At 42.9% G+C, this 26,433-nt stretch overlaps 4 protein-coding genes across 7 annotated transcripts in view; 3 read left to right on the top strand and 1 right to left on the bottom strand.

The window, feature by feature from the left end:
* Positions 1 to 8,761, top strand: part of LOC143219589 (nose resistant to fluoxetine protein 6-like) — a 28,365-nt gene extending 19,604 nt beyond the window's left edge. The window contains exons 1-14 of one of the 3 annotated variants that reach the window (XM_076445537.1): positions 396 to 1,038; positions 2,225 to 2,469; positions 3,500 to 3,693; positions 4,143 to 4,264; positions 4,689 to 4,931; positions 5,356 to 5,563; positions 5,638 to 5,803; positions 6,064 to 6,143; positions 6,485 to 6,580; positions 6,666 to 6,795; positions 7,071 to 7,245; positions 7,496 to 7,638; positions 7,711 to 7,836; positions 8,618 to 8,761. In XM_076445537.1, coding sequence (XP_076301652.1) covers positions 822 to 1,038; positions 2,225 to 2,469; positions 3,500 to 3,693; positions 4,143 to 4,264; positions 4,689 to 4,931; positions 5,356 to 5,563; positions 5,638 to 5,803; positions 6,064 to 6,143; positions 6,485 to 6,580; positions 6,666 to 6,795; positions 7,071 to 7,245; positions 7,496 to 7,638; positions 7,711 to 7,836 — 2,145 coding nt within the window. In that variant the 5' untranslated portion in view covers positions 396 to 821 and the 3' untranslated portion in view covers positions 8,618 to 8,761. Of the gene's footprint in view, positions 1 to 392; positions 1,039 to 2,224; positions 2,470 to 3,499; positions 3,694 to 4,142; positions 4,265 to 4,688; positions 4,932 to 5,355; positions 5,564 to 5,637; positions 5,804 to 6,063; positions 6,144 to 6,484; positions 6,581 to 6,665; positions 6,796 to 7,070; positions 7,246 to 7,495; positions 7,639 to 7,710; positions 8,499 to 8,617 lie in introns of those variants that run through there. The other 2 variants (XM_076445610.1, XM_076445564.1) reach the window with 2 other exon arrangements.
* Mtm (phosphatidylinositol-3-phosphate phosphatase) lies at positions 7,993 to 14,025 on the bottom strand. Of its 2 annotated transcripts, XM_076445731.1 has the most exons (10): positions 13,868 to 14,025; positions 13,305 to 13,507; positions 13,106 to 13,213; positions 12,230 to 12,682; positions 11,195 to 11,642; positions 10,440 to 10,615; positions 10,262 to 10,369; positions 9,993 to 10,177; positions 9,201 to 9,405; positions 7,993 to 9,062 (listed from the first exon to the last, which is right to left on the bottom strand). In XM_076445731.1, the coding sequence occupies exons 2-10, from the start codon at positions 13,428 to 13,430 to the stop codon at positions 8,910 to 8,912; spliced, it is 1,962 nt and encodes a 653-aa protein (XP_076301846.1). In that variant the 5' UTR covers positions 13,431 to 13,507; positions 13,868 to 14,025; the 3' UTR covers positions 7,993 to 8,909. The 2 variants fall into 2 exon arrangements, with proteins under 2 accessions (XP_076301846.1, XP_076301870.1); XM_076445755.1 differs by lacking the exon at positions 13,106 to 13,213.
* Positions 14,026 to 15,334: 1,309 nt separating this feature from the next.
* On the top strand, positions 15,335 to 21,074 carry LOC143212274 (uncharacterized). The gene is made up of 5 exons (XM_076430891.1): positions 15,335 to 15,478; positions 15,597 to 15,761; positions 16,355 to 16,462; positions 16,545 to 16,640; positions 18,672 to 21,074. Exons 1-5 carry the CDS (start codon positions 15,401 to 15,403, stop codon positions 20,817 to 20,819), a joined length of 2,595 nt encoding a protein of 864 aa, XP_076287006.1. The 5' UTR covers positions 15,335 to 15,400; the 3' UTR covers positions 20,820 to 21,074.
* A 1,582-nt stretch (positions 21,075 to 22,656) lies between these two features.
* On the top strand, positions 22,657 to 25,844 carry LOC143212284 (uncharacterized). Its single transcript, XM_076430902.1, has 2 exons — positions 22,657 to 24,701; positions 24,795 to 25,844. Exon 1 carries the CDS (start codon positions 22,876 to 22,878, stop codon positions 24,697 to 24,699), a length of 1,824 nt encoding a protein of 607 aa, XP_076287017.1. The 5' UTR covers positions 22,657 to 22,875; the 3' UTR covers positions 24,700 to 24,701; positions 24,795 to 25,844.
* Positions 25,845 to 26,433: the final 589 nt, after the last annotated feature.

Raw genomic sequence — 26,433 nt, 5'->3', positions numbered from 1 at the left:
GACTGCGCATTAATAATTCTGATAAATCTAAAACAGTTTAAGAATATTCATAATGCATAAAATCTACAGACTAATTATGACAATTTTTGGGTATAGTAGCGGATGTAGTGAAATTGTCCTCATCAATAGCAAGACATAGGATCCAAATAGTATTAGTATACATTAATAACATCCGCCAAATTCTACGATTTGTCTTCGAAAGCGTAAGTTAGCTGATCGAAGTGACTAGCATGGTGCAGGAAAGGGTGAGTATGGTAATGCAAAATCCTTAACAGTTCGGTAGATGACCGTGAAATCGTATCAACGATCGTCGTCGACGACCGTCTCGACGCCTGTATGGTGGGGCACGGTTCCACGGCTCAACTTCAAAGGTACAACGATGCCGATGACGACGCAGGCCATGAGGACGGCTTGCTTTCCATTCGGATTCTGTGATTATGTACTTCTCCTCTACACGGCAGTTCTTTCCCGGTCGTCGTATCTCCTTGGTCGGCGCGTGCTCATGCAAATAAATTGTGACTCCCTCTGCCGATACGGTCTGTCTGTTCGGGATCGCGGTAAGGTGATCGTCGAGATCCTAGGATCCACAGGAGAGATCATCGCGCGGTACGGCGTTGGTTTTCGGTTCGGTTTACAACACCGATCGCCGGCAACGAACCGGCAGTGCCACTCGGTACGCGAAACTGTCAGCTTCGGACAAATTCTAAAAACCGGGCGGCAGGTTACACGCGGCAACGATCCACGTTTAAACCGGGACATGCTGTAAAGTTGTTGTTAACAGTGAGCAACGCATCTATCAGTGATCCGTCGACAGAGACGATATGATTTCCTACGCGAAGGTGTTGCTGTTAGCAGCGTTATGGGCGCAGGGTTGTTTCTCGAGCATGGCTGTCGAGCCTAATCGAGAGACAATGAGAGAGACCATGCCCCTGTATACGGTCCTCAGCAACCTGGAACTGTTGAACAACACGCAGTGTAGAGAGGAGTTGCAATCGCTGCGGGATGCCGTGGACCACAAAGTCCTGTGGGGCATGAGACGTTAGTAGAAGAATTTTCCATCGAATAGTTTGGATTTCGATTAATCCTTTTTTTGGTGGAGTCTAACGGTCGTGCGATGTCAATAGAAGAATTTACACGCTTTTCTTTCGCTTTCGTTTCTGTAGGGGATGAATCATTTTCGGGGTTGTTTGAATCGGATTGATTGGGGCATATAATAAAACAGCTTAATTAACCAGGTATCTGGAGTTCAGGTGTTGTACCTGACTGGAGAGCTTCGATTAACGCGGTATTTCGACGGTAACGGACGGTGAGTGGAGGGATGGAAGTAGAGAACCGCGAGGAAACTCCGTAGCCAAACGAAACGAGACGGAATGCGCGTCCTGTTTCGTAACAGGTTCGTTTCCGTTCGCGTGTATACATAGGGACGGTTACGCCGTTGGATAATTCGGGCCGATAACGCGTTCGACGCTTGTGCAACGCTCACCACGCGGGACTGTGTGTCGTGATTACGCGACGATCCTCTCGATCGTCGGATTTTTCGCGAGGCCACGCCGCGGCAACCCCGACATCGATCGTCTCGCGACTTTCTTCACGTTACACAAGAAACTAGTTTCGTAGGAGGCTCGGAAACGCTAGGCTACGAGCTGGATCAATGCCGACTCGATTTCCTGAGCTCGATTGTGTTTGTTTCGCGGTCGCCGATGATTAGGGTTGCCACCCCCTCGAGATCTCGCCAGCGGGGTAGGGTTTGTTCGGTCGCGGTGAGAAGACGCATGTAGAATGTGATGGAAATTACAGCGACTTGCTGGGTAGCGAAAGTAAGGTAGCTGTTTATTAGCTGAGGAATGAAATGATTAGGGTGAAAATCGTTCTGGTTAAAGCTAGAAAATTAATGACATTCTCCAAGACGAATTTCAATGATGATTCAAAATGATAGCGTTTCATTTGCCGGACAAGTAATGAAACAATTAGCAGAAGAGTCGGAAACATTCTTTGTCAAATTTGATTCGGATGAATGGAATAATTAGGACAACATAACAGCATCATGTCAAAAAATAAGTTAATTCAAGAAATAACTTTAATGTATTCGAGTGTGCAAGGTACAATTTTTTATTTAGCTGAGAAATAATGAAACCGCGGGACAAATATTAGAGACATCGTCAGGCTAGGTTATTCACCTTGTGATTGTGCACGTCGACTCACTATGAATTGTTTGTTTATGAAGTTCTGGATGTTAGTGGACGTCCCGGCTCCGGATTTACTATCGGGAATAATTTCTGGCCGGGTAGTCGGATGGGTTGCATTTACATACATTATAAGAGGAACATCCCCGTGTCATCGAGGCTCCTGAGGAACGCGTCGCAGTATCGTGATCCAAAGACCGAGTTCCCGCCGTATCCTGTGCAATACTATGTCGCGAGGTTCGTGCATAATAGCACGCAGCAGTACCATTTGGGACTTCAGGGCCAGGTATGATTAATTACTATTACTGTTGGCTTTCGTTGCGATAATATGGTTTATGAAAATATTGGATTTCGTTTCGAATAGTTTCACTTGCGAGAATAAATGTTAAAACAAAATAATTAATTCATGCGAAAACACAGTAATATTTGCACTTACCAATCAATCACAAAGGGTCCATGCATCGTTTAAAAAGAACTTTTTCGAAAATATATCGAGCAACTTAGAAGGATAATAATCAATGGAAATTGAAATTCAATAAAAGTTGAATGAAAACGAAGTCGGAGAAGTATAACGCCCGTATCTGAACAGGAAAAAATAAATTTCCACTAAGTTTGTATATTTTGCTTGTCGAAAGTTTAGAAAGATCTGTAAAAAAACAGTTTTGCACGGTGCAAAGAATCTAATGAAACCGTTGATATAAACAATGAAACGCTTCAGTTCGTATTCTCGGTGCTTCACCAGAAATGTCTCGATTTGCATAAGTTTGCTTCACCGACTGGAAACTTTATTACATTTCTATCTTTTCGACTGCTCCACAGTTTGCCAAATAGAGATATGTCAAAAAGTATTAACTCTCTCTCTAAGATGTCGCGATTCCTTGTAATAATGAAAAGAACTGCTGTAACGTCGAACGTTTATCCAAAAACGATATGAATATTATCTCATGAATATTCCACCTCAGTTTTCTTTGGTTCCGAGAAATTCTTTACGCACCGGAAATCTATTAATAGTCCTCTGAGACACTGTGCTAAATCCAAAAGAATCTCCGAAATCTTTCCAAAGACCTCAGATTTCAATTCTTCATGACTTGCTGTTTCCGCGACATAGAACCGTGTATAAAATTAAAGGAGTCTGACTTTTTAGGACAAAATAAATAAACGAATATTCCAGAACAAAAGCATCAGATTTGAAATTATTAAACAGTATCTCCAACACCCAGCTGTCTCGACGATGAAACATCGTCGTCGCCTAGAAACTTAGGGAGTGATCTGTATCACTCAGAATCCTGGAAAAACCTGGTATCGTTGTATTTTAGGAAAACATGGTGATGGGAATGTGTCTGCCATCATCCTGCACAGTGGACGAGTTAGCAGTAATCATAGAGAGGATCTTCCGTGATAGGACTCTCCTAATTGGGCAACTATACTCCGCAGACTTTAAGTTGCTCAAGGTCTCCGATGTGACAGATGATCACCAGTGGCTGCTGAGCGGCCAGAAGATCCTAGCGATGTAGGTAGCCAAACATAATCGATCCTCTTCTCAAGATCACCGACAACAAATCGATCAACCATTTCGGAAAACTTCGTAATTTGTTCCTCTGATCTATAGATGGCGGATTTGATTGAAAAAAGCATCAAATGAATTTAATCTTATTGGTATATTATTTAGAACCTGCTAAAATTATTAAGAGAAGAAATCAATTGGTATGTAGCTTCTTTTTCTTGAAATTGATACACATCATTTTTATTGTACATAAAAACCTACGATTTACTGATTTGTATATTGAATCCATAATGTCACGTTTGGCGTCGTTGAGTAAACCGAATTTTTATGGATACATCTGACAGTGTGATAACTATCTACGACCTTATTCACGCGCCCGTCGGAAATTATCGTCTCTTGCGTAATAATCGAGGTACTCCGAAAATATTGACATTTCGTGATTCGTTTACTCGCAGGCTTTGGTTGTTGCTGTCCCTTGGCGTGGTGATCGTCGCCACCGTGTACGACGTCATGTTTTACCAAAAACGACTGATTAAGAAGAGGGACTTCCTCACGTTCGAGAATAATAACACTGCCGGTGAGCACGAACACGGCGATTGTGGATCGCGGGTGGTCGAAAGATCAAAATTAATGGTCATCATTCACTCCGATTCCCTTGATCTTTTGTCAAAATTTACAAACATCGAAAAGAACGCGGAATTTAACTTGTAGATTGCGGATTTTGTGCATCTGTGACATTAGAAAGACATAAGAGACACAAAAATTATTTTAAACAGTACTTCATTTTTATTTATCATTTCTGTCGCTTACGCAATTGTAAATGTAATGCATCAATGTGAAGAACATTTTTATTGAACTTAGCAATCCGCAGTCTGTTTAAAATTCAAAGTCATACATACAATTTTTTGATCGAAGCATTTAATTATATAATGTTACAGAAGTCAGTAAGATTTTCATCTTGTTTTGAACATTATCGGATAACAATGATTGAATGCACACAGAATTGAAGAACGACGTGGAAGCGAAGCGCGAACCGGAACCGGAAAGTGTCTGCTTGGACGAGCATAAGCCAGAGAGTATGACAGCGAAGATTCTCATGTGCTTTTCTGCGTACACGAACGCAAAACAAATTTTCACGTTCGAAATTGGAGCGGACTCGCTGCCAGCATTACACGGCATCAAGTCCATAAGCATGATCTGGGTCATTTTCGTGCACACCGCTTACTATTCCAACAATTACATGGGTAAGGGAGTCCCTAACAATTAATAAACTGTTTTACAATAATTCCCTAATCGGACAAAATCCTTGAGCTGCTTTTCGATACTGCTCAATAATTAATTTCTATTCCTCACAGTGCACTTAGAAAATGTTTAACATTTGTTTAGTGAAGTTCTACGAGTTGAAATTTTACACTTTTTTTTCTATATTCCTAAGCTTAGTACATATATAGTGATTATATAGATTGATTAAACTCAAAACAGTGAAAACATTTGAAGTTAAATTCTTAAATTTGTGGAATTTTAAATTTTTAATATGAAATTAAAAATTTTTTTAATTTAATAATTTGCAGTCTAGTACTTATCCCGTGTTAAGGGTAACACGTGCCCTCTTTTTCGCCGACCTAATCGTCGTTTAGAAGGAATAATCGCCGATCTTTTCGATTTCAGCTAATGCAGCGTTGGGCGCGATCTTCACGGATGGATTCCTTGAACAAGCAATCAGCAACGCGACCTATTCTGTGGACACGTTCCTTTGCATAAGCGGGTTCCTGATGGGTTCCATCTATCTGAAGGTGATGCGCAAAGAAAAACCGACGTTGACACTCGGTATAAGCATGCTGCAGCTGATTCTACAGACCATCAAACGATTCATTAGGTAAATGCATCATGCGACCAATATCCCTGATATTATCCAATCTGAATTGTCTTTCTAAACCGTTGCCTTTTTAGGCTCACGCCAGCGTATCTGATCGTGATATTGATCGCAATACTGAACTATACTTATTATGAAAAGACTTCGACGTATCAGATATTCGAGTCCCCGAGTTACTATTGTTCGAAATACTGGTGGAGGAACCTGCTCTACATCAACAACTTCTACTCGTGGGAAGAACTGGTACTGAACACATTACTTATTTAGGAATAATTTATTTTTCATTGCAATTGACCTCGAACGACCTTGGGCGACCGTGAACGTCAAGGTTATCAAAATAACTTTATTCTGAACGGATCTTGAGACTATAATGAAAATTTTATAAAAATTCCATTTAGTTTAAATTACGAGGAAAATAGTAAATGTTGCTTTTCACAACGTTTTCGTTAATGCTTGCAACGAAAAGTGAACGGGATAATTTGCACGGTGTGTCATTGTTTCAGTGCCTCAGCTGGAGTTGGTACATCGGCAACGACATGCAGTACTTCTTCTACGGTACCATCCTGCTGATGCTGTACTCCTGGTAAGCAATCCTCTTCTTTGTCTGGTCCATAGTTTCCCAAAATCAAAATATTGCACATGGAATAGATAACAGAAATAGTTTACTCAAAGCGTCGCAGACAAAAGATTTAAAATTGGAGACTATGATTTAACACTATGTATATAGGTTTACGGATCAAAATAATGAGAATGTGTCTATCCAAATTTTTATCAATTTTTTAAATAATATACACCGGAAGAAATATTAGAAATATGCATGTAAATCTAGCATTCAAAAACATTGGGAAAGTATGGTCTAGGGTGGACGATGTTTGAACGATTTTAAACCGGAAAGCTAAATCCTCGTTTGGTGAACTGTTCCAGGCGGTCTTACATCGGCTTGAGTTTGGGCGCTGTAACGTTGGTCTCGTGTATGCTATCGAATGGATACTTGGCGTACGCGCTCGATTATGTGCCCACGTAAGTATCTCTGAAGTACTCTCTCCTCGTCCAGCAGCGTTTACTTAGTAACAAATTCTACAATTGTCTTTCTGTTTCTTTTTAGGGTGGACGATACACACAGAACGTTGACGGCGTTGTACATGCGACCATGGCTCAGGATTGGACCATTCCTTGTTGGAATGGTCACCGCGACCATTATCGACAAGATGAATTACAAATTGAATCTTACAACGGTAAAAACATTTTTTTTCTGCAGCTTAATAATTATATATTATATGTGTATTTCAGAAAATTTGTACACAATTTTCCAATTGCGACTTTTACCGAACTGGTGAATGGAAATCAGTTCTACATTTCAGTATAAAAAAAGTATTAAGATAAAAATTTATCGAGATTATTGTATGTTAAATAATTATCAGTATAAATTTGAACAAGGGCACGATGGTCCCGAGTGTCAACTTAAGAGTCAAAGTATTCGTCAGAGACTAAGATTAATTAAATATTCCAGAAAGGCAAAATACTCGGCTGGACCATTGGCGTGCTGTGCAACTGCTCAATTCTCTTCGGCGGTGTGGAAAGAAATATGTCAATGCACATGAGTATCATCTACACCGCCATGAGCAGAACATTTTGGGGCGTTGGCATATCGTGGCTAATAGTCGCGTGTATAACGAACAACGGAGGTAATTAAGCTTTCCTTCTCTTAACACTAGGTTTACGAAACCGTACATTTGATAAAAATAACGAGAATGTGTCTAACCAAAATTTTAGCCATTTTTTAAAGACATAATACATAACCGAAGATATAAATTCGTAGAATAATTCTTCATGCGTGTAATTATAAATGAAAAATATTAGATCGCGTCCCGTAAACCTAGTGCTAACAGCATAACATTCTTCGATCTTCAAATTCTTCTTCTTTCATGATCGTAGGTATCGTGAACAAGATCCTGTCGTTCAAACTATGGATACCAATTAGCAGACTAACATTCGGCGCTTACCTCTTAAATCCATTGATCATAACCTCGGTGAACTTGTACGATTATCATCCGCACTACTTTGACGTGCTGTTAACGGTCAGTAGTAACATAACCGAGGAATTGACTAATTGAACGAATCGAAAATTATAATTCATTCCACTTTCTTAGGCTAGCATGGGCTTGGGAGTGATTGTGATCACTTACATCTGCAGCGTGATACTCTCATTGGTCGCGGAGGCGCCTGCCATAAACGTGCTCAGGATTGTGTCGAATCCGCACAGGAGGATGAAATGAGTACATACAGATACAATTATCCTAAATTAATGGGCTATTCCAATTCTTTCGCTATCATGGATGAAATATGTCGTTTTCTTCACACTAGAATTACCGAACTCGTTAAACTGACGAATTCAGATCTTCAGCTTTACAATTCATGAAGTTATAGAAATATTTTAGTATACTTCTTTATTCAAGTGGGATAAATTCAGTACTGTTATTATTATAAAGGAATATACATCAGTCTCGTTTAGAGCTCGGGAGTTCTAGTGTTGAGATTCGAATTCGTTCGCGAATCGTTCGAAACCTTTTTTTTTATAATTATTTTCTCACGGAACTTTTAAACATTCTTCGATCTGATTAAAATGAGACAGAAACATGGCATGATTCGTGAAGAATTTAAAAATGCTATTATATTATATTCAACCTATTAAACATATTGACAATAAAATAAATTTCTATTTCACTCCAGTTTGTTGCAATTTAGGTGGAAAATTTTTATTTTGCACGAAGATCCGCTGTCTACCTATAACTTATTGCCTCTTGTTACTTCTACTAATTTAGAGAAACATTTGAATCCAAAATCAAGACCAAGATCCAAACTATGATTTGGTGTCGTTTCAATTCAGCAAAAATGGGACAAAAATATAAAGGAAATAATTAAAAATGTTAAAAGTTCCGTCACTACATTAATATGCGCTGGTGTGGGATCAAAGAATTCCCCAAGTTTGCAGACATAACAGTATCTCGTTCCGAGTAGCGAAGGCGACAGGTTGACCGGATGGTCTCTTTTTTGCAGGAGTCGGCGCGTGTTTCCTACATTCTACGACGATTGGGAAGGAGGACAGGCCCGTAGAGAGTGGATTGCGCAACATTCGTAAACGTTCTGCGTTCTCTTTCCTTTTCATTTATCAACGAGCGTTTTGTACATAGCGATTGCGAAGTTCTTTTAGTCGAACGATGCCCGCCGTTGGCTCCGACGAGAAGAGGAGAGATGAGAAGGAGGAGAAGGAAGCGTGGAGAGGCACGTATTACAATGAACTACAGATCGTTAGAAGAAGGACGGGCGAATTACGTGTCACGATCCGCAACTATGAGTGAACCGGGGAATGTATCCTGACCGGTGCCGATGAAGTCAGCGATCGGTTCGCTCGGGAGGCTTGCTCGCGTCGATCCTCTTCGAGCTGTTTTTCCAGTTGCTCATTTAAGACTAGAAGTTCCCTCGTTCGTTGGTAAACGGGATCCTTTGGAACAGTGAGGAAAAAACATGATGAAAAAACAAATTAGGAAAGAAAAGACTTTAGAAGATAGTATAAAAGAATTTGACAAAAAGATACGATTGTAAATAGAATAAAATGGAGCCTCTTTTAAGTTTTACGAACCTGCTGTCGCATACTAAGATTCCACCTGCAGTACACGCTCTTCCATGGTTTTATATACCTCATGCTAGCTATCGGCAGCAAGACCGATTGGTAGGTTGGTGTTGACCAATACAGAGGGTTCTGGTACAGAGATAATTGACTGTTCGTGTACGACCAGAGGGACACCGTTTTCTGCTTAACCTGCGCCTGTACCCTCTCGCGTTCGCTGTAGACATTATACCAACATCAGCATATCCTCCGAAAATTCGCGGATCCTATAATCTTAGTCCACACACTATCCAACTAATTCTTTTTCTAACTTCCCTTGATCGTTTCCGCGGAAAGAAGTTCTTTCCGTTCTTTAAGGGGAGAACTCACGTTTCCAGGATTGCATAAGTGCGGAATGCTGTTTCATTTCTCGATAATGCAAAGATGGGGTTTTCAGTAGTCAAAAACGCTAGATAAAAGATCAATCTAGACCGCAATCGCCCTCAAAAGTCCTATTTTTATTTTTCCTATTTCCTATTCAAGACTTTTGAAGGCGATTGCGGTCTAGATCGATCTTTCATTTAGCGCTTTTGACTACTAAAAAACCCCATCTTTGCATTATCGAGAAATGAGAAGGCGCATCCCACACCTTTGCAATCCTAGAAACGAGGCTACCTCCTTAAACATCATCTAAACACCTTCTAACGCCCATGATGTTATAAAAGAAAAATATCGTTGTATTTGCGTGGGCCAAAAAAAATTAAATCAACGGAAGAATCATTCAGTTGGACAGTAGTGTTTCTTCATAAAAAGCGCAACACCTGCCTGCTGTACAAAAACGTGCCGAATCTGCAAGAGTACAGATGGTCAAGTATAGTGATAAGAAAGTGTTCGTTGAACTCGAATGCGTTCGGAAACTGTCGGCTGATTTGCCACACGCAGTCCATAAACTGCAGGAACACCGGAGACCTGTCAGCGTCGCTGTGGTGCTCATCACCATGACCGATCCTCTAAAGACAAGTTCGTCGCGATTAGAACAATCCACGCGAAATAAAGCATAGATAAATTAAGTAATCGACGACTCGATGTCGCACCTGTTGGAATTTGTGGCCGAAACTAAGCCACTCCTTTTCTATGAGAACCTCAAAACCTTTGATAGTTCTGTAATACGGATCTAACATTAACATGGCAAGAGCTGTGAGCTGCAAACATTTACAAACATTAAAGGGCACGTATATCGCTATCAGGTACACAAACGTTTGTCGTAATTACCTGTGCGGTTCTGTCCCAACCGTCGGAGCAGTGCACTAGCACCGAGGTCTTGTGATTGTCAACTTTGTCCACTATCTTAAGCGCTCCAGCGAGCACGTGTTTGATATGTTTTAGCCAGACGGTGGATTCGATCCCTGAAAACCACCTCGCTTCATCGATCTTTGGAAAGCATAATTCTGAAAGGTAACGAATATCAATGGTAGTTGTCGTAGCACGAGTTCAGCCGAGTTATAAATGGTTAAGGGAGACTTGTTTCCAGAATTGCAAGGGTTCGGCATGTGCCTTCTCATTTCACGGTAACGCAAAGATGGGGTTTTTTTAGTAGTCAAAAGCGCTAGATAAAAGATCAATCTAAGCCGCGCTCGCCTAGATCGGTCAAAAGTCCTATTATTACGTTTACGAGGCGTAATTTGCATTATCCGGCAGTATGTAGCTGTCGCAGCTTTATGAAAATAGCTACATGCGCAGCTGTATGCTACCGAATAATGCAAATTATGCTGCCGAATAATGCAAATTACGCCTCGTAAACGTAAAAAAAAAAGATCTTTTGAGGGCGATCTTTTATCCAGCGCTTTTGACTACTGGAGAACTCCATCTTTGCATTATTGAAAAATGAGAAAGCGCATCCCGCACTCTTGCAATCCTGGAAGAACAAGTCTACCACCTTAATTGCACTAGCAATTCGCGCCATCCGTGCCAGGCGATAATTTAGAACACGAACCGATAAAAGAACCGGCACGCAACGAGCCGAATACCTTTCACTTTTCTGAGGCTTTCCCTCATCACATGAATGTTAGGAATTTCTAAAAACACTAGCTCTGCGTTCTGATAAGCGTCTTCGTTCTCGTAGCCTCCACCCTTCGCCTTATTCGCTACCGCGTTCGGCATTGGTCGAGCGTCCATAATAAATAACTTGTGACTCTGCGCGTTCGCGTCCATGATTAACTGAACGTATCGCTCGTCCTCGCGACTTCTTTTCCCACCAACGCCCACCAAAGGCTGGGCGCAACGAGTTATGGTCGCTTGACTCTCCGGGTGGATCCACGAGAGCACCGGAAGTCTTCCTTTGCTCCTAAACGCCGCAGACGCTTGTAGATCTTCGTCGGTCGCTGTAGTAGGTACTGCCCATACGGCAGGGTAGCTGTCGCATATAGAATACGTGTCATTGATCTTTGATATTTTCCACGTATCATTGTTTACGCCCTGGAAATAATCTCCAATTAGTTTTTAATATTCCTCTACCCTACAGTGTTTCTTCCCGAGCATCGATGATTAAATAGATTAATAGATAACCCCTCGCCTTACGATTTATTTGACAGTTTCAGTGATTAGAACTTTTATTGTAGTTCGTAATTTCCTAAAATAGGAGAGAATTTATATCTATTGTAAGCTTACATGTTCTCCAATAACTATACGTTAACAAGACCAAAATAGAATTTCATCTCGGTTTAAAGGAAATTAATAACTTGACTGCGGATTTTTATGCAAAATAAAAATTGTCTGCATCATTTGCAAAAGACTGGAGTCAGATAGACGTTTAATTCTCACTTTAATAATTTTAACAAGCTGAAAACACTAGATTGGTATTATTAGATCACACTCATTGTAACTTTTTCACTATTTTAAATGGCACCTACAAATTTTTCCCAAAAATGCATAAAATCCGCAGTCTATTAATAACATACATATTTATTACACTCTGTTCTGAATCTGCATTACGAGTCTGACACGATATTGTAGGGCAAGGGGCTAAATAACGCATAATAAAAGGGGCTGCATAACGCATTTACCATCCTCTTCAATTCCGCTATGGGCTCATACACGTTCCAACCGTTCTCAGGAAACGTCTCAGAGTATTCGAAGGCAAACAACGGTAGCTTATGAGACAACGGGAATGAATACTGTTGGAGCTTCTCGAAAACGTCCCTCCGAGAATGGTTCTCCTGCTTGTGGGCGAATCTCAGGTTTCTCATGTCCTTGCAGAACGCTTCGATTCCGTAGGAATTCTCTCTTCTGCTAGATGCTCCACCGACCTTTTCGATTCTGCTTACTACACCCAAAGGTACTTCGACGACATACGGTGTCTCACGATCCACACTCCGAAAATGAAGCTTGTAATTCGTGACGCTAAGGATTCCTCTGGCTGGTCCTGAATATGGGCACAGATATGTCACCTCGTGAGCTATGCCCTGCATCCTTTCTCCGTTTAGAAGCGTTGGACCTGCATCTCCGCTAGACAAATTCTGCAATGGGGAAAATCGCATGTTAAAGTTCTGGTTGATCATCTTACTCAATTTTACAGGGTGAGGCATATAAACCAGAACACCTGATTACTTTACATCTAATCTACTAGATCTTCTGAAGGTCATGAATGTTTTCAAATGGTACTACATAGTACCAGATTATGATACTATTAACGTTACTACATGGTACTACACCATTATGACCTTGAAGTAATCGTCAACAGCAACAATGATTAATTAGGTGTTCTGTTGCATAAGTGCATTTTTTTAGTAAAGTAAAAGTGAAGACAGGGAATCTTGAAACAAAAGCATACCAAAAATGAAAATCAAGATGATAAATATCTGAGAAAGGAAATTCTAGAAGCACAAAAAGCATTAAAATCAAAAAACTGCATTGATTTTGTTCATCTAAGAACAACTCACTTTCACTTGATTCTCTTTTCTAGCTTCTAAAGCAGAGACAATATTGTTATCTGTTGAAGTAGAGCTCGAAGAAAAACTTTTGGAATGAGATGCTTTTTCCCAGCTTTCCTAAAGAAGGTTGAATGCTTGCATAGAGTTAGATAGACGTAAAGATGTGTTAGCGAGAGGCCAGATTCGATTATATGAATATTTGTGTTACCGATTCTTGACCCATTTTGGAATTGAGCGAACTGCTCTTACTGTCTGAGTTCAGGGAGTCTGAGCTAGCATTTTTAGAATTGTTCTGCTCCACGTTCAGGAGCTCTGCGCTTCCTCTTTTCTCCATGTTTACGGTTCCAGTGGTTCCTTGTTCGGTCACTTTTAATGGAACGGTGCAATTGTGTAGAATTCTAATTGCTACATCTGAAAATATGGAACAATTGAAAAACTGGAAATTGGAATGTGTGGTACTTAGAATTCTAGCGGCATAGTTTCAACGGTGCACTTTTGCCTGCACCGCTTAACCTCAAAATTTTGTAAACATTTTAAACACCATACATCATAATTTAGATAATAACTTTAAAAGGTGCGATTGCAAGAACATTACAAAACGTATGAGAAACTTTTATAGAATCCATAACGCAGTGTATTAATTGTGTAAAAAGAATCCTTTTGGAAGGAATGTAGCCACGCCCAGACGTATTATAAGTAACATGTTTATACGCCGGAAAACAAGTAGACTGGAACTGTGTTTGCATACGAACAATAACCCGGTACACTAACCTCGCTTATATACAATTAATTAAAGTACTCGGGTACGTTCGATTTCTATCAATGCAACTTTTGTTTGACAGCCATAGTCAGCCATAGTCTGCAGCTCATTCAGTGGAAGCTCGATCGAATAAACGCATGATAAGCCAACGGAGTTTCGAATTATGTTCACCTGTAGCGCTGACGGGGATGTGCATTTAGAATGCACCTGTTGCCCCTATGCAATCTTTTTATCATTGTTGTTTTCAAACAAATCTTTAAAATTTTTTGTTTTTTAGCGATCAATGTAAATAAATATATAAATATATAAATCGAAATAAAAATATAGAGAGCATTGAAAATTACGATTAATTTTTGTTCTATTTTGTATACGTAACTATTAATTTGTACTATTTTGAACTATTTCACTTAAATGTCACTAATTCATTCTATTTTTCTAAGATTATGAGAAGTCTGTGGCACAGACTTAGGATCCGTACAGACATTGCATGCAATGTATTTTTCTGACGACTCTTCTGAATCACCGACTCTGTAGAAAATGCGGGCGACGAAGAATTTCGTCGAAAATTTTGAAAAATCTTGAAAATTGACTTTTGTATTAGGAGAACATGAAGGAGGTGGCACGAAATTCAGTAGTATAACTAAACGTCAAGCCAGAAGTTCGAAAATTTTCGAAAATTCAGTAGTGCGACTCGATGACAAGCCAGATGGTCGAAAATTTTTCGAAAACCTCGAAAATTTAATTTTGTATCCTATACTTATCTCTTCTTCTGTATTGAAAAATGCGGCATTGGACTGTTTTGTCCATCAGTCGACAAGTATCTCGTCAGTAATGCGGCTAAGCTTCCGAATGTCGGTAAAAACAAGGTAAAAACACCGACGAGATATCTATATCTATACCTATATCTCGTCTGTGGTAAAAATTAAAATCGTTTTCCAAAGAGATTTTTTTGTTATAATTTTAGTGTCATTTTCTACCTTATCGACGTGTTCCACAGACATTTGACTAATAGTTTGAGCATTTTGCCACTACCTCGAATGGCGCTGTACGGACGTTTGAAGAGAGCAGATGATTCTTTCTGGAATTTACACGGTTCCCTATGGGAAAAGCGGCATATTTCATTTTCTCCGTATAGGATATAAGGAAATTATTTAAATAACTGCCTTATTAATTTATTTACATAAAATATCTCAGAACAAAACTGTCTTTAGAGGCGCCAGTAATAACATTCGTTCTCGAGATATTCGCGTTCAATTGGACTTTTCTAGTTGCGCAGAACATTCCACATGTCTTCAAGTAAAATTTGTAAAATTCTTTCAAACCCACTACCAAGATGAAATACGTAAAAATAACTACGGTACAGTTTTCTACCATTTCGGATTTCCGATGTTTGTCTTTTTTTCAGTGCACGATGCACTGCTCGACGAAACAATTGCATAATACTTCGCTTGGTAACGATGCCTGTTTGACTTCACAGTTTGGACATGTCGGGCGCCCGATGAAGGCGTTCAAAAATTCCCAGTAAATCACCAACAGCATTAACAATGTTTTCCCGGGCCGCAAAATCCATCGTGAAAACCATTGGCCAGCGGAATTATCACGCCGCCGAAGAGAACATTAAGGTGTGTGTTCGTTTCTGTTCTCGAACAGATCTCCGAGCTGTGAACAATCTCTTAATGTTTGCCACCGATTCTAAATAATCATTCTGCAAACTAAATGGTACGCCTATTTGGTGAGCAGGTGACGTTGATGGGAGGCGCTGGCGAAATTGGCCGGACCCTGTCGCAGATGTTGAAACAACCCTCGAAACTCAACGTGCTCGCTTTGTACGACGTTGCATCTCTGAACAAAGGATTTCCGGTCAGGTTTTACACCATTGCCGACGCCGAGCCGCCAAAACCTATCGTAAGATCTTCATTTCTCTCGTATTTCAATCAAAATCTGATTTTCCCCCTTTCGTTCCTACTATTATACTTCGGAGTACCGTTTAAACTGGTTTATTTTCGTTGAATCAATACCCTCGACGTTGTTTTATTTATTTCGCGTGTTTCATGGTAAATTTAGGGTAGTATAAAGATATTTCCTGTACGTAATATGTACATAGTGGGTTTTACGTAACTATGACAATAAATGACCAGACGAAATACAAAACTGAAAATATTTGAGGAATTAAAAAATCTTACTGTCTCTCTTTCGTCTTATTAACCCTTAGCACTCGAGTGGCGCCTCTGAGGTGTCACTAAAAGTTGCTGGACCATTATTTCGGTATCTATTATTATAATCGGTATCTAATTATGATTAAAAAATCATAGAGTATGGAAATATTCTAGGTCAGAAGAAACGTTTGATTTTCGAGTTAAAATAGCTTTGAGTGCAAAGGGTTAAAATTATTGGAACGAGAAATAAATGGTTCCGTGTCTTACTGTAATTTACCGTACGATTCCAGTGAATCAAAATGGTCAAATTGCTTCTCGTATTCAAACAATTATCTCCTTTAGAATTCGTGGATGCTGACCATGTTGGAAAAATCGCGGGTAGCTCCCCGACGTCAGACAATGCGAGAACCCGTCGCTTATATGACCAATGGCCCATCAAATGTGCCCAAGGTACGTGTCCTGCATTCTCACCAGTTACTTCCGGCCTAGATCTTCCTCCACAAATTTAATTTACAAATTTCTTATCGAATAGAACGAAACTGACGAACTGGTTGAGATTCTGCGTCGACTTCCGGTCGCGGAGGGCACAGTGGATCCTCTGAATAAATCGAGAGCAATCGCTACACAGGTAGGTTGTTGCATTTCTAATCGATCGAGTAGCAGTTTGAACGCCGATCGTTTTGAAATCGTCTCGAATATGTCGCGAGGGTTGAATCGGTAGATCGTTCGATCGCGTTTCACTAAGATCACGAAGAGTCGACGGTGATGGGATGAGGAGGAGGATAGGGATGCGAATCGGAGGCTGGTGGGGCGTCGTTGATACGTTATTTTCTTCTTGTTCTTGTTCGATTTCTTTTTTGTTCGAATCGGAGGTAATATCGGCGCTCCATCGGCCCTGGAAGAGGACTCCTGATTTTGCACATCCATCAACCTAATATCAGATTCAGGTCTCTAAGTACACGAAATCTGTTCAATGAAAAATTAAAGGGAAGAAGAGCAGACACAAGAAGAGGATCGCATTGTGCGCTGGTAATTCGATTAAAACAGGGATCGAAATAGGCAACTTCGCGCCTTATCATTTCAAAAAGACCGTCTAGAATGAAGAAAACGAACCAATATTGTTAGAAAGACTACTCCATGAAATGAAAAGTTAAAAATGATCGAAATGAATCGCAATCGTTTAAAAAATGACATTTGTCTTCATCAATGTTTCCTGCAAAAAATGAACAAAGTGAACTTTTGTCAAGAAGATTAGACGTACCTACCTGAATTTGAAAATATTTGAAGTTTACTGTAAACTAGAGTTACCTCTCGAGAATTGAACACAGAGAACCGTAATAATGATGCTGACCAACATAAAAATTGTCCGAGTCTATTCTAAGATACTTTCTGTTTCAACGACCTGAAAAAGTGTCAGAAATAATGTTCACAATATTTCGAAATCCTTTGTATATTCAATTTTTCTCATTTCTGTCATAAACGTGTGAAATCCACAGTCTATTTATATCCAAAAGCGTTCACGTTCCACGGTGGACGTTTTAAGCAGAGTCTATCTGGAAGTTTCTGTTTCGATCCCTGGTTAGAGGGTCGTAGAGAGCAGCGTATAAAATCGTCGGGCCTCGACTCGTCCTTCTGACGCATCCTGATCACGTTCGAGAGGGTCGCGCAGGTCCTTTCGAAATATCCTTTTCCCCGGAGGGAACGCAAGACGAGAGACGATGGACGGGGGCGATGAAAAGAGACAAACATGATCGACGTATCGACTTTCGCATGATTCTCGAACAACGAAAGAAGAAACAATCGTTGCTATGGAACAAGGATCGATAGTCTTAGTCGATGCGTCGATCCGCGTTCGAAGCGATCCGCTTCGAGGACTGAGCCTTCCGTTTCGAGTTCCTATCGTCTTCTAGCACCCCTGGCAGAAATTGTTCGATCAAAATGGTCGATACGATTATTCAAATGATCATTCGAGCGTTTGTTAAATAAGGAAAACAGTTTTATTCGTATTGCGGGCAAATATTTCAGTAATTATATTGGCAGGGTAGTACACGTTTGTTAAAAGGTGAAATATACTGTGTAACGTTGCTAGGAAAGTTGTAGAAGGATTCAATGAAGCGTGATAATTTACTAAGACACTTTTTAACACCTTGTACAATGAAAATGGTACAAAACAATTGGCTACTGTCAAGAATTATTAAGACAGTTCCTAATATTACTAATTAATTTAAAAAGATAGATGGTCTAATTGAAGATTATCAGATGATCAGAGATGATAGAGATTTCCAGAAAACACGACCACGACAGTTGGGAACGATTGAAACCTGTCCTAAAATCAGTATCCAATTTTCTCATTCGGTACCTCGTAGAAAAGTGTATTAAAACAGCATCTCTATCTTAATATCTTCTTCGTACAAGATTTTTAACTCGAAATTCGATCGTCCTAACTTCCTTTATTTTCTGTAAATAATTCGCTGATAAATAGTACAGTAAGATAAAATGTCCAAACACGAACTGTTTCCGACGAGTAAATTTCCAAGAGAATGATTCACGCCGGATTTGTCGATCGAACAGTTTCCGCCAGGGGCGTACCGTTTCCTTTAACTTGAGGGGGCGAAAGATATCGCACTGACCTTGAAATCGTCTCTCCGTCTGTCCTCAGGGGGACAACGCGTGCTTCGGCCACGGGATTCTTCGAGGTCCCCGGGTCCTCGGTGAGATGGGGCCCGACAAGGCCCGACAAGGTGGTCGGATCGTCACCGAGATCTATAAGCAGCTGCCCGATCTCGTGGATCGGCTTGGCTGGGATCGCACGAAACGCGGAAATCGGCCAGCACTACGGCAGTTATCTACATTTACGATGTCGACTGAAAAAACGGGTTTCGAAGACGAGCAGCAGCTTGATCCTATGGGACACGTGGACGAAATTCCTGCGACAAAAGCCATGGAAGCTTCGAACAAAAGGAAGATGAAAGAAAACAAGAGATTGTGCGAAACCGCTGCATCCATCATAGAGAAGAGTTCCTTGAAGGACATCGACAATCGAACAGAAAGAAGGAAGACTCGTCCTAGGAAGCTAAAGGAACACAAAGTACTCCTGGAAGGTTCATCGAAGTCTGTCAAACGAGGCAGCAACATAAAATCGAGAAATTGGACGATACCAGCTGCACTGTCTGATAAAAAGCCTAAGCTGTTATATGGATTGGTGCAGCAGAGACGCACCCCAATTGCCTGGTTCTTCTCCAGTCTGTTCGAGACCAAGAAGAGCGACGTGTTCAATGATTTCCAGAGTGTCAGACAGCAGAGTAGGATGAGAAAGTTTGATTCTGTTCGAGAAAGAGCGGCTTCACTTTCGATGGAGATCGCTGGAGGAGACAGACAGGAGATTTCCGCTTCAATGACAAGTTTGCTGGACGAGCCTGTTGGCAAATTGGAGGTTTTGGAAGCGGAAGGAATAGTTGAGGATGTAGAGGAACCGAAAGAGACGATCCATGGATCGCCGATGCAGGATCCCGGTGAAACGAAGCAGTGGGCAGCGTCGTCGTCGAGCAACGAGACGATGAGCGAGTTGAGCGAGTCTCCGCAAGCGTTGATGAGCATTTCGTCCAAGCTGTGGCAGTTTTTGGAGAACCTGAAGACCGGCAGACGGAAATCGTCTTCCCTGAGCAGTTTAACTTCCTACAACTTGGACTCGCTTTTCGAAGAAGCTGCGCCGATTTATAACCGTGTCGGTGGTGTTCGTTTCTTCTCGAAAAGCGATCGCTCCAAGGCTATTTTCAAAGATAAGCTGAAGAACTTCGCGATGAAGAAGAACCCTGGCAAATCCGGCATTCCTGCCAAGAAGACTGAGCAGAAGACTGAGCAGAAGAAGAATAGTTCCTGCGCCAGTGGTGATACTTGCAAGCTACCGGAGAGATATGGATCTCCTTGCAAGAAGATCGAGCGCGATTGTGGCACAGTGGAGGATGTCTGCAAGAAGTACAGGGACGAGAAACGACATGGGGCTAGTTGTAAGGGAAGCAAGGATCCTTGTGCTAAATTCTGGAAGGAGAAGGTGTATGGGAAACCTTGTAAGCAGTTTCAGGACGACTTCGGCAGCGACGATCCAGTTGATAAATTCTGGAAGGATAAGGTGTATGGAAAGCGCTGCAAGAAGAAGGAATCCGACAAAGTCTGTGGGAATCCGAAGTGTGGGGACACGAAGAAGGATCCTTGCGGGAAGAAGAAATCTGATCCTTGTGGGAAATCTGAGAAGTCGGACCCCTGCGGGAAGAAGAAGTCTGATCCTTGTGGGAAGAAACCTGAACCTTGTGGCAAGAAAAAGTCTGATCCTTGTGGCAAGAAGAAGTCTGATCCTTGCGGGAAGAAGAAGTCTGATCCTTGTGGCAAGAAGAAGTCTGATCCTTGCGGCAAGAAGAAGTCTGATCCTTGCGGCAAGAAGAAGTCTGATCCTTGCGGTAAGAAGCCTGATCCTTGCGGTAAGAAGAAACCTGATCCTTGTGACAAGAAGAAGTCCCCACCCTGTGGAAAAAAGGAGGCCAGCAAGAAGGAAAAGGGGAAAGAGTGTCCACCCGTATTCCGAGCGCCAGGATGTCCGAAGGACGAGAAAGGCGGAGGAGGAAAGTGCAACGATTCGAAAAGAAACTATTCAACCGACTCGACGATCGACATGCGCAGCAGTTTTTTCAGCAAGCAAGATGTTCTCCATGGCTTCCCAAGGATCGTAGACAGATCCTCTATGTCCGAACTAAGTCCCAGGATAGAATCTCGACAGATCCGTCGGTTTAGCTCGAGTATAATCGATAGATAAAAGCTTACCTATTCGTCTTGAACAATCAACAAGATCGACCGAATATGTTTCGTCGTGTCTGCACCACGTTTGCGTCTATAAACGTCATTGCATTCGAGTCTCGTGCGACTTATTCAATCGTGTGGTTCGTTCGTTCGCGCGACAGCTTCGCACGTTCGCTACCAGGATTTGTCTCGTTGCTCATCCTAATTATTCCAATGAGTTTTATTCAATGTAATAAATGGATCTCTGAATGTTATGCTGCGTGTACTATGAAACTAAACAATAAAATGTATAATATTAATTACTTAATTAATTAATTGATTATGTTTAACCTCTTGCACTATAACATCGAGGTAGATATTCGACGATGATGTTTCTGAACAGAGTCTAATAAATATGTACGTTATCAATTTCCTTCGAAACGAAATAAAATTCTATTTTGTCGTTGTTAATTCTTCTTGTTTTAGGAAATTACCAACTTCAAAGAAGTGCAAGGGGTTAATGAAACTGCGTGATCGTGTACGTAACGGTGGTGGCGAACCTTTTATCTTTGTACATTTTTATCCGGGACACATTCATCCTCGGACTTCGCAGGGTCTAACGCAGCACCCTGTACATCAAACAGCATAAGCTCTTGACAATCTTTGTGTATCTGCTTTGAATTTCAGCTGCAGCCGACGCCAGCGTCCTCTGGGAAGCCGTGCCCGGTCGAAGTAAGTTCTATCAAAAACCGTTTTGTGCTTTGTCCCCTGTAACGAAATTCGAGAGACGATCTCTTAAAAAAAAATACCAAACAAAACGAGAGTAGCTTAAACCACGAGACTCGTCGCTATGGCTCCACCTCCCTTCTGCCTCTTCCTCATCACCGAGTCGATTTCACCGCGAGTATCAAATTCGAAAGCGACCAAAAACAAACAAACAAAATCACAGCTCAAATCAAAACCAAAATCAATCGAAACTATGTCGGATGATCCTCTCTCCCCGCAGAGGACCGTTCAACACGTAATCGAGGACCGAAGCAACAGGGGTCCTTTGTCGATGAGCAGGGTCTGCGATGAATTGAGGATCAATACGCGGATCGAACGTCGCGAGCCTTCGATCATCGACAGCAAGGTCCCGTGGGGTCATGTCGGCTTTTGGCGGGAGACTGTCGTGTGGATGCACGACAGGCTGCGCAACGACGACTATTTTCCCCAAGGCGATGAGTTCGAGGACGAGATCGGCTTTGACGTCGGCCAGCTGTACATAGACTCGCCTAGAAGAGCATACAGCGAAGAGGACACGATGCCATACGCTTCGAGATCGGTCGATCAGCATGCGGACACTATATCTCACTAACAGAAGAACGCTTTTGTGTTCGAACAATCACCAGTCATCGATTATACTCGAGGATCATCGCGTTGATCGTTCGTTCTACATTCGTCTAAATTATAATATCAAGAGATTTTCATTGTTCGCGGACTCCACCTTGCGACCTTGTTGTTCTACGTCTATCGGAAGTTGATACGTCGGCGCGCAGGAGGGAGGTGGGGCCAGGCGAAGGCGAAGGCGAAAGTGAGAGCGAAAGCGAACTCGAAATCGTTGACAACACGACACACATCTCGAACAATAACAGCAGAATGTCATCCGTATACTGATATCCAGGCGGTGAGACGGGGAGAGTTCCGATTAGGCGAGCCGGACTGCGGCGAGGAACCGCCAGGCTGGCCGGTGAAGAGCCCTTGCCACCCGCCAAAGGGCCCCTGTAAGCCCCTAGGTCCACCGGGTTATCCGCCTAAACAGAAACCGGAGAAAAAGCCGTTCTGCGTCAAGTGCCCGGCCAAGAAACCGTGCAAATCGAGAAAATGTTGTTAGGTGTCGCTCGAGAGACAGAGGGTACGTGGAGGGTAGCGGCTAGGCACCGGGATGTTCGCCACTTCTAGCGATCGCAATCTGTTGTCCATAGCTCGTGGCGCGCTCGATCATCGCCAATCATCGTCGAGCTAGAAGCCGGTACTGCCTGGGATCCTCGTTCGGCAAGTTTGCAATCGGCGGTTGGAACGGAACGTCCTCGAGGCCGCTCAATCTCGGACTGATGTGCTCGAGGAGCTTCGGTACAGGAATATCGAGGACGTACTCTTCGCTCGTCTCGTTCAACAAGGAACTGAACATCTACGCGAGACTGCAGCAGAGGAGGTTCTCCAAGAGCAATAAGAAGGACCCTACAAACTGTCCACCGAAGTTCGCTCCGGATTCCAGAAAATCAGGTGGTTCCCAAACGTGCACTCCGCGAGCTCCACCCTGTTGCCGAAAGCGGCCCAAGAATCCCAAGTGCGAAGCATGTGCGCCGCCTTGTCCACCACCGTGCCCTTGTCCGTGCCCCCCGCCACCCCCAAAGGCTCCGCCACCGAAGATCTGCTACAGAAAGTGTCCTCCACCTCCGAAACCTCCGAAACTGCCCAAGTGCCCGAAGATTCCGGCCCCGCCGCCTCCACCACCGCTTCCTAAGATACCAAGGCCACCCAAGTGCCCGAAACCCTGTCCTCCGCCTCCTCCACCCCCGCTGCCAAGGTGTCCACAACCACCAACCTGTCCAGAATGCCCGCCGCAGAGGGTGTGCCCCCCACCTCCTCCCTGCGAGCCGTGCCCCTGTCCTCCTCCTTGCCCTCCACCCTGCTGTCCACCGCCTCCACCTTGCCCAATGTGTCCCCCACCCATTCCTTGCCCCAAACCGTTGCCCTGCCCTCCTCCACCGCCCAAGGTCTGCCCCCCATGTCCGCCTTGTGCCGAGTGCCCGAAACCCCCTCCGTGCCCTCCACCACCGCCCTGTTGCCCTTGCCCTTGCCCGGAGCCGCCTCCGCCTTGCCCTTGCCCCAAACCCTGCCCTCCTTGCCCGCAAACGCCGCCAGCCTGTCCCAAGGACGTGCCATCCTGCCCCAAATGCGAGGCTGGGGGTGGGAGGTCTGGAAAGGGGAACAGAAGGATGTCCACTTACCACGGTGGTCCTTGGCACCTGATCAACAGGAAGCTTCACGTTCATTCGGTACTGCTAGGCAAACCCCGAAATCTCAAGAAACCAAACTGTCAAACCGTCGAGGACATCTGCAAGAAGCAGACCGGGAAAGAGTGCTGCGCGAAGACCTGTGAGACCTGGGGCGGGAAGTCTGAAGCGGGGATCCTGAAAAGGAACATGTCCACCTACCTCGGCTCCCATTGGCACTTGACCTCCAGGAGGCTCCACGTTCATTCGATCCTGATGGGAAAGTCCTCTAAACCTAAGCAGCCTACCAATTGTAAAACTACCGACGACATCTGCAAGAAGCAGACCGGGAAAGGGTCCTGTGTGCAGACCTGCGACAAGAAGAGCGAATGCAATACGAAGAAACCTGTATGTGGGGACCAGAAGAAGAAGCCGAAGAAGAAGAAGAAGAAGAAGAAGAAGAAGAAAGAGCTCTGTCCAGATACCTGCATTCCCCGGGGCAAGTGCGACCAGCCCAATGTCCCATCCCTGCCGAAGATGGACTACGCACCTGCCAAGTGTCCCAAACCTAAGTTCGTGATCCTGGAACCTTGCCCGGAGGTCCCTCAGGATGCAGATGAGATCTGCAGTACTAGGTCTGATAGCACGACGGAGGAAGCAGTCTGCAGCTCACGACCATTGCCCAAGGCACCCTCCGATCCTGTGATCCTGTGTCCCTGCCCACCACCGCCTAAATTGCATCCTGGCCCCTGTCCTTGTTACACGTTTAGCAAGGAAGTTACGCAGGCCATCCCATTGCCCCCCTGTCCACATAAGGAGAAGTATGTTTGCTGCAAGGACTCGTTCTACTGCATACAGGAACAGAAGCTCTGCAAGATGGACAACAAGGGCTGCGAAAAGAGGATGAAGAGGCAAGAGAAGAAGAAGAAGAAGCCGTAAAGGTAAGACCACCCCTATTTAATCAGCGTGCTTGAATTTTGTAAAATCCTATCGTTGGAGACAATGTTTAACCGGCTCTTTTGTTTGTTGTTTAGGTGAAGCAGAGTCTCGCGAAGTCTGTGAAATATCATATTCGGTCTCCGGGATCGATGCTAGCGTTAATGATTTTGATCGACTCATTCGGCTGCGCTCGGCTCTGGGATCGAAGGAGCAAAGTTCTCAAAATTTTCCACCACGTTCTCTCGATCCTTCTCGATCTTCTCGATCCTCTCGATCCTGGGAACGCTCGAGGCGCGAGTCGAACGAGCCGATTGCTCGTGTGCGTTCTTCGTCGCTCATCCGACGTCGAGCTCTCGTCTTAAATTCATGAATCGCGTCGAGGCAGATGTGAAAGCCTCTATTCTTCTTGCAATTTTAAACGAAATCTCTCCTGCATGTCTTCTGCTTCAACAATTTTCGAAACGACGAAAGACCCTCGTCGGACGAGCGACGCACGACGCACATTTGATTTTTTGTTTTATAAGAGATGTCCAAGTCCAAATTCGAACAGACTTCGCGGAGAATTAAATGGAGGAAAGAGAACGTTCTCCTCCCATTTGTTCGGGCGTGGAAGATGATTACCAACCATGGCGGCCTTGGGAAAAAACGCATCATCAGCCGCAGATATTGTCCCTGTCTCGATGGAAATTCCTTGTAACCCTAAATCGCAAGGCGAGCAGTTCGCCGGAAACAGATTTGTTCAGTACCGCGTGAATAAACTTTATTGAGCACAAAACTTATTGAGTCCACTGCTGTATTCATACATTTTTCAAAGTTGATGATATTAATCGGTAAACTTTTTATTTATTAGAATTATCGAAGAAAGGAATACATTCTTATTGTAACTTCTGTTCGCTACGATTATCTTCAAAAGTTTCACATAAAGATCCACAGTCTAGAGAGATCAGATATCCATAAAATTCTAAATATGTCAAAAGACACCTTTGAAAATTTTAAATAAATATCGCCTGAGACTGCAAAAATTTATTTGTTTCACTATACAGGATGATCAGTGGTACAACCGAAAAAAGGGAGCGATTCTACATAGAAAATAAGGTATAAGTAAAACCACGATAGTTTTCGAATTTTATCCTGAAAAATGGACTTGCTCGATTGGTGTAGCAAGGTATACAATCGGTGATCGGTGATAGGTTACGCAAGAGATGCAATTTTTCGCGTGGTCAATTAGAAACGCTCGAATCTTACAGCGTCCTGATCGTTCCGCGAAGATTTGTATCGATTCTAGAAAGGTTCAGAGCCATCGCTAGCTACCGGGGGTGTCCGGATGGAATTCCAGAAGCGGAAGAGAACGGCGACCACCGGTCGTAAACAGGAAATCGATCTGCACAGTCGGAGATATCGGTTGCATCGTTTCGTTCGGTCTGGCCCCTGCCATTCGCGGCGCTAATCATCGCAATCACCGTTGCACAAACGCGCACGATATTCTCTTTCTCGCGAACAGGATCAAGTGTATCTCCAGCACTGCTACATGTTTCTGACTACATATTTGCAATCTTAGCAATACGCTTTTGATCGAGTTAACTCCGATCGTTCCTCCACTCAATTTTATACGAGCAGAGCTCGGTATTCAAATGATTCGTTTCAAATCGAATATATTGGAAATCGTAATTGCAATGATTCCCTTTAAAGGAGATAGAATTTCAAGATTTAATTCGTTTCTCAGTTTTACGTACA

The sequence above is a fragment of the Lasioglossum baleicum genome, chromosome 1 (assembly GCF_051020765.1).
Source record: "Lasioglossum baleicum chromosome 1, iyLasBale1, whole genome shotgun sequence".
NCBI lineage: Eukaryota > Metazoa > Arthropoda > Insecta > Hymenoptera > Halictidae > Lasioglossum > Lasioglossum baleicum.
This window is presented reverse-complemented; position numbering and strand designations above follow the sequence as displayed.

Excerpts from the sequence above, each read along its gene's own strand:
- LOC143212284 (XM_076430902.1), top strand. The coding sequence starts at position 22,876 with ATGTGCTCGAGGAGCTTCGGTACAGGAATATCGAGGACGTACTCTTCG.
- LOC143212274 (XM_076430891.1), top strand. The coding sequence starts at position 15,401 with ATGTTTTCCCGGGCCGCAAAATCCATCGTGAAAACCATTGGCCAGCGG. Across the intron at positions 15,762-16,354 it reads CCGAGCCGCCAAAACCTATC|AATTCGTGGATGCTGACCAT; the intron begins GTAAGATCTTCA and ends TATCTCCTTTAG. Across the intron at positions 16,463-16,544 it reads GCCCATCAAATGTGCCCAAG|AACGAAACTGACGAACTGGT; the intron begins GTACGTGTCCTG and ends CTTATCGAATAG.
- Mtm (XM_076445731.1), bottom strand. The coding sequence starts at position 13,430 with ATGGAGAAAAGAGGAAGCGCAGAGCTCCTGAACGTGGAGCAGAACAAT. Across the intron at positions 11,643-12,229 it reads TAGCGGAATTGAAGAGGATG|GGCGTAAACAATGATACGTG; the intron begins GTAAATGCGTTA and ends GATTATTTCCAG. Across the intron at positions 9,406-9,992 it reads GGCACGTTTTTGTACAGCAG|CGAACGCGAGAGGGTACAGG; the intron begins GCAGGTGTTGCG and ends TAATGTCTACAG.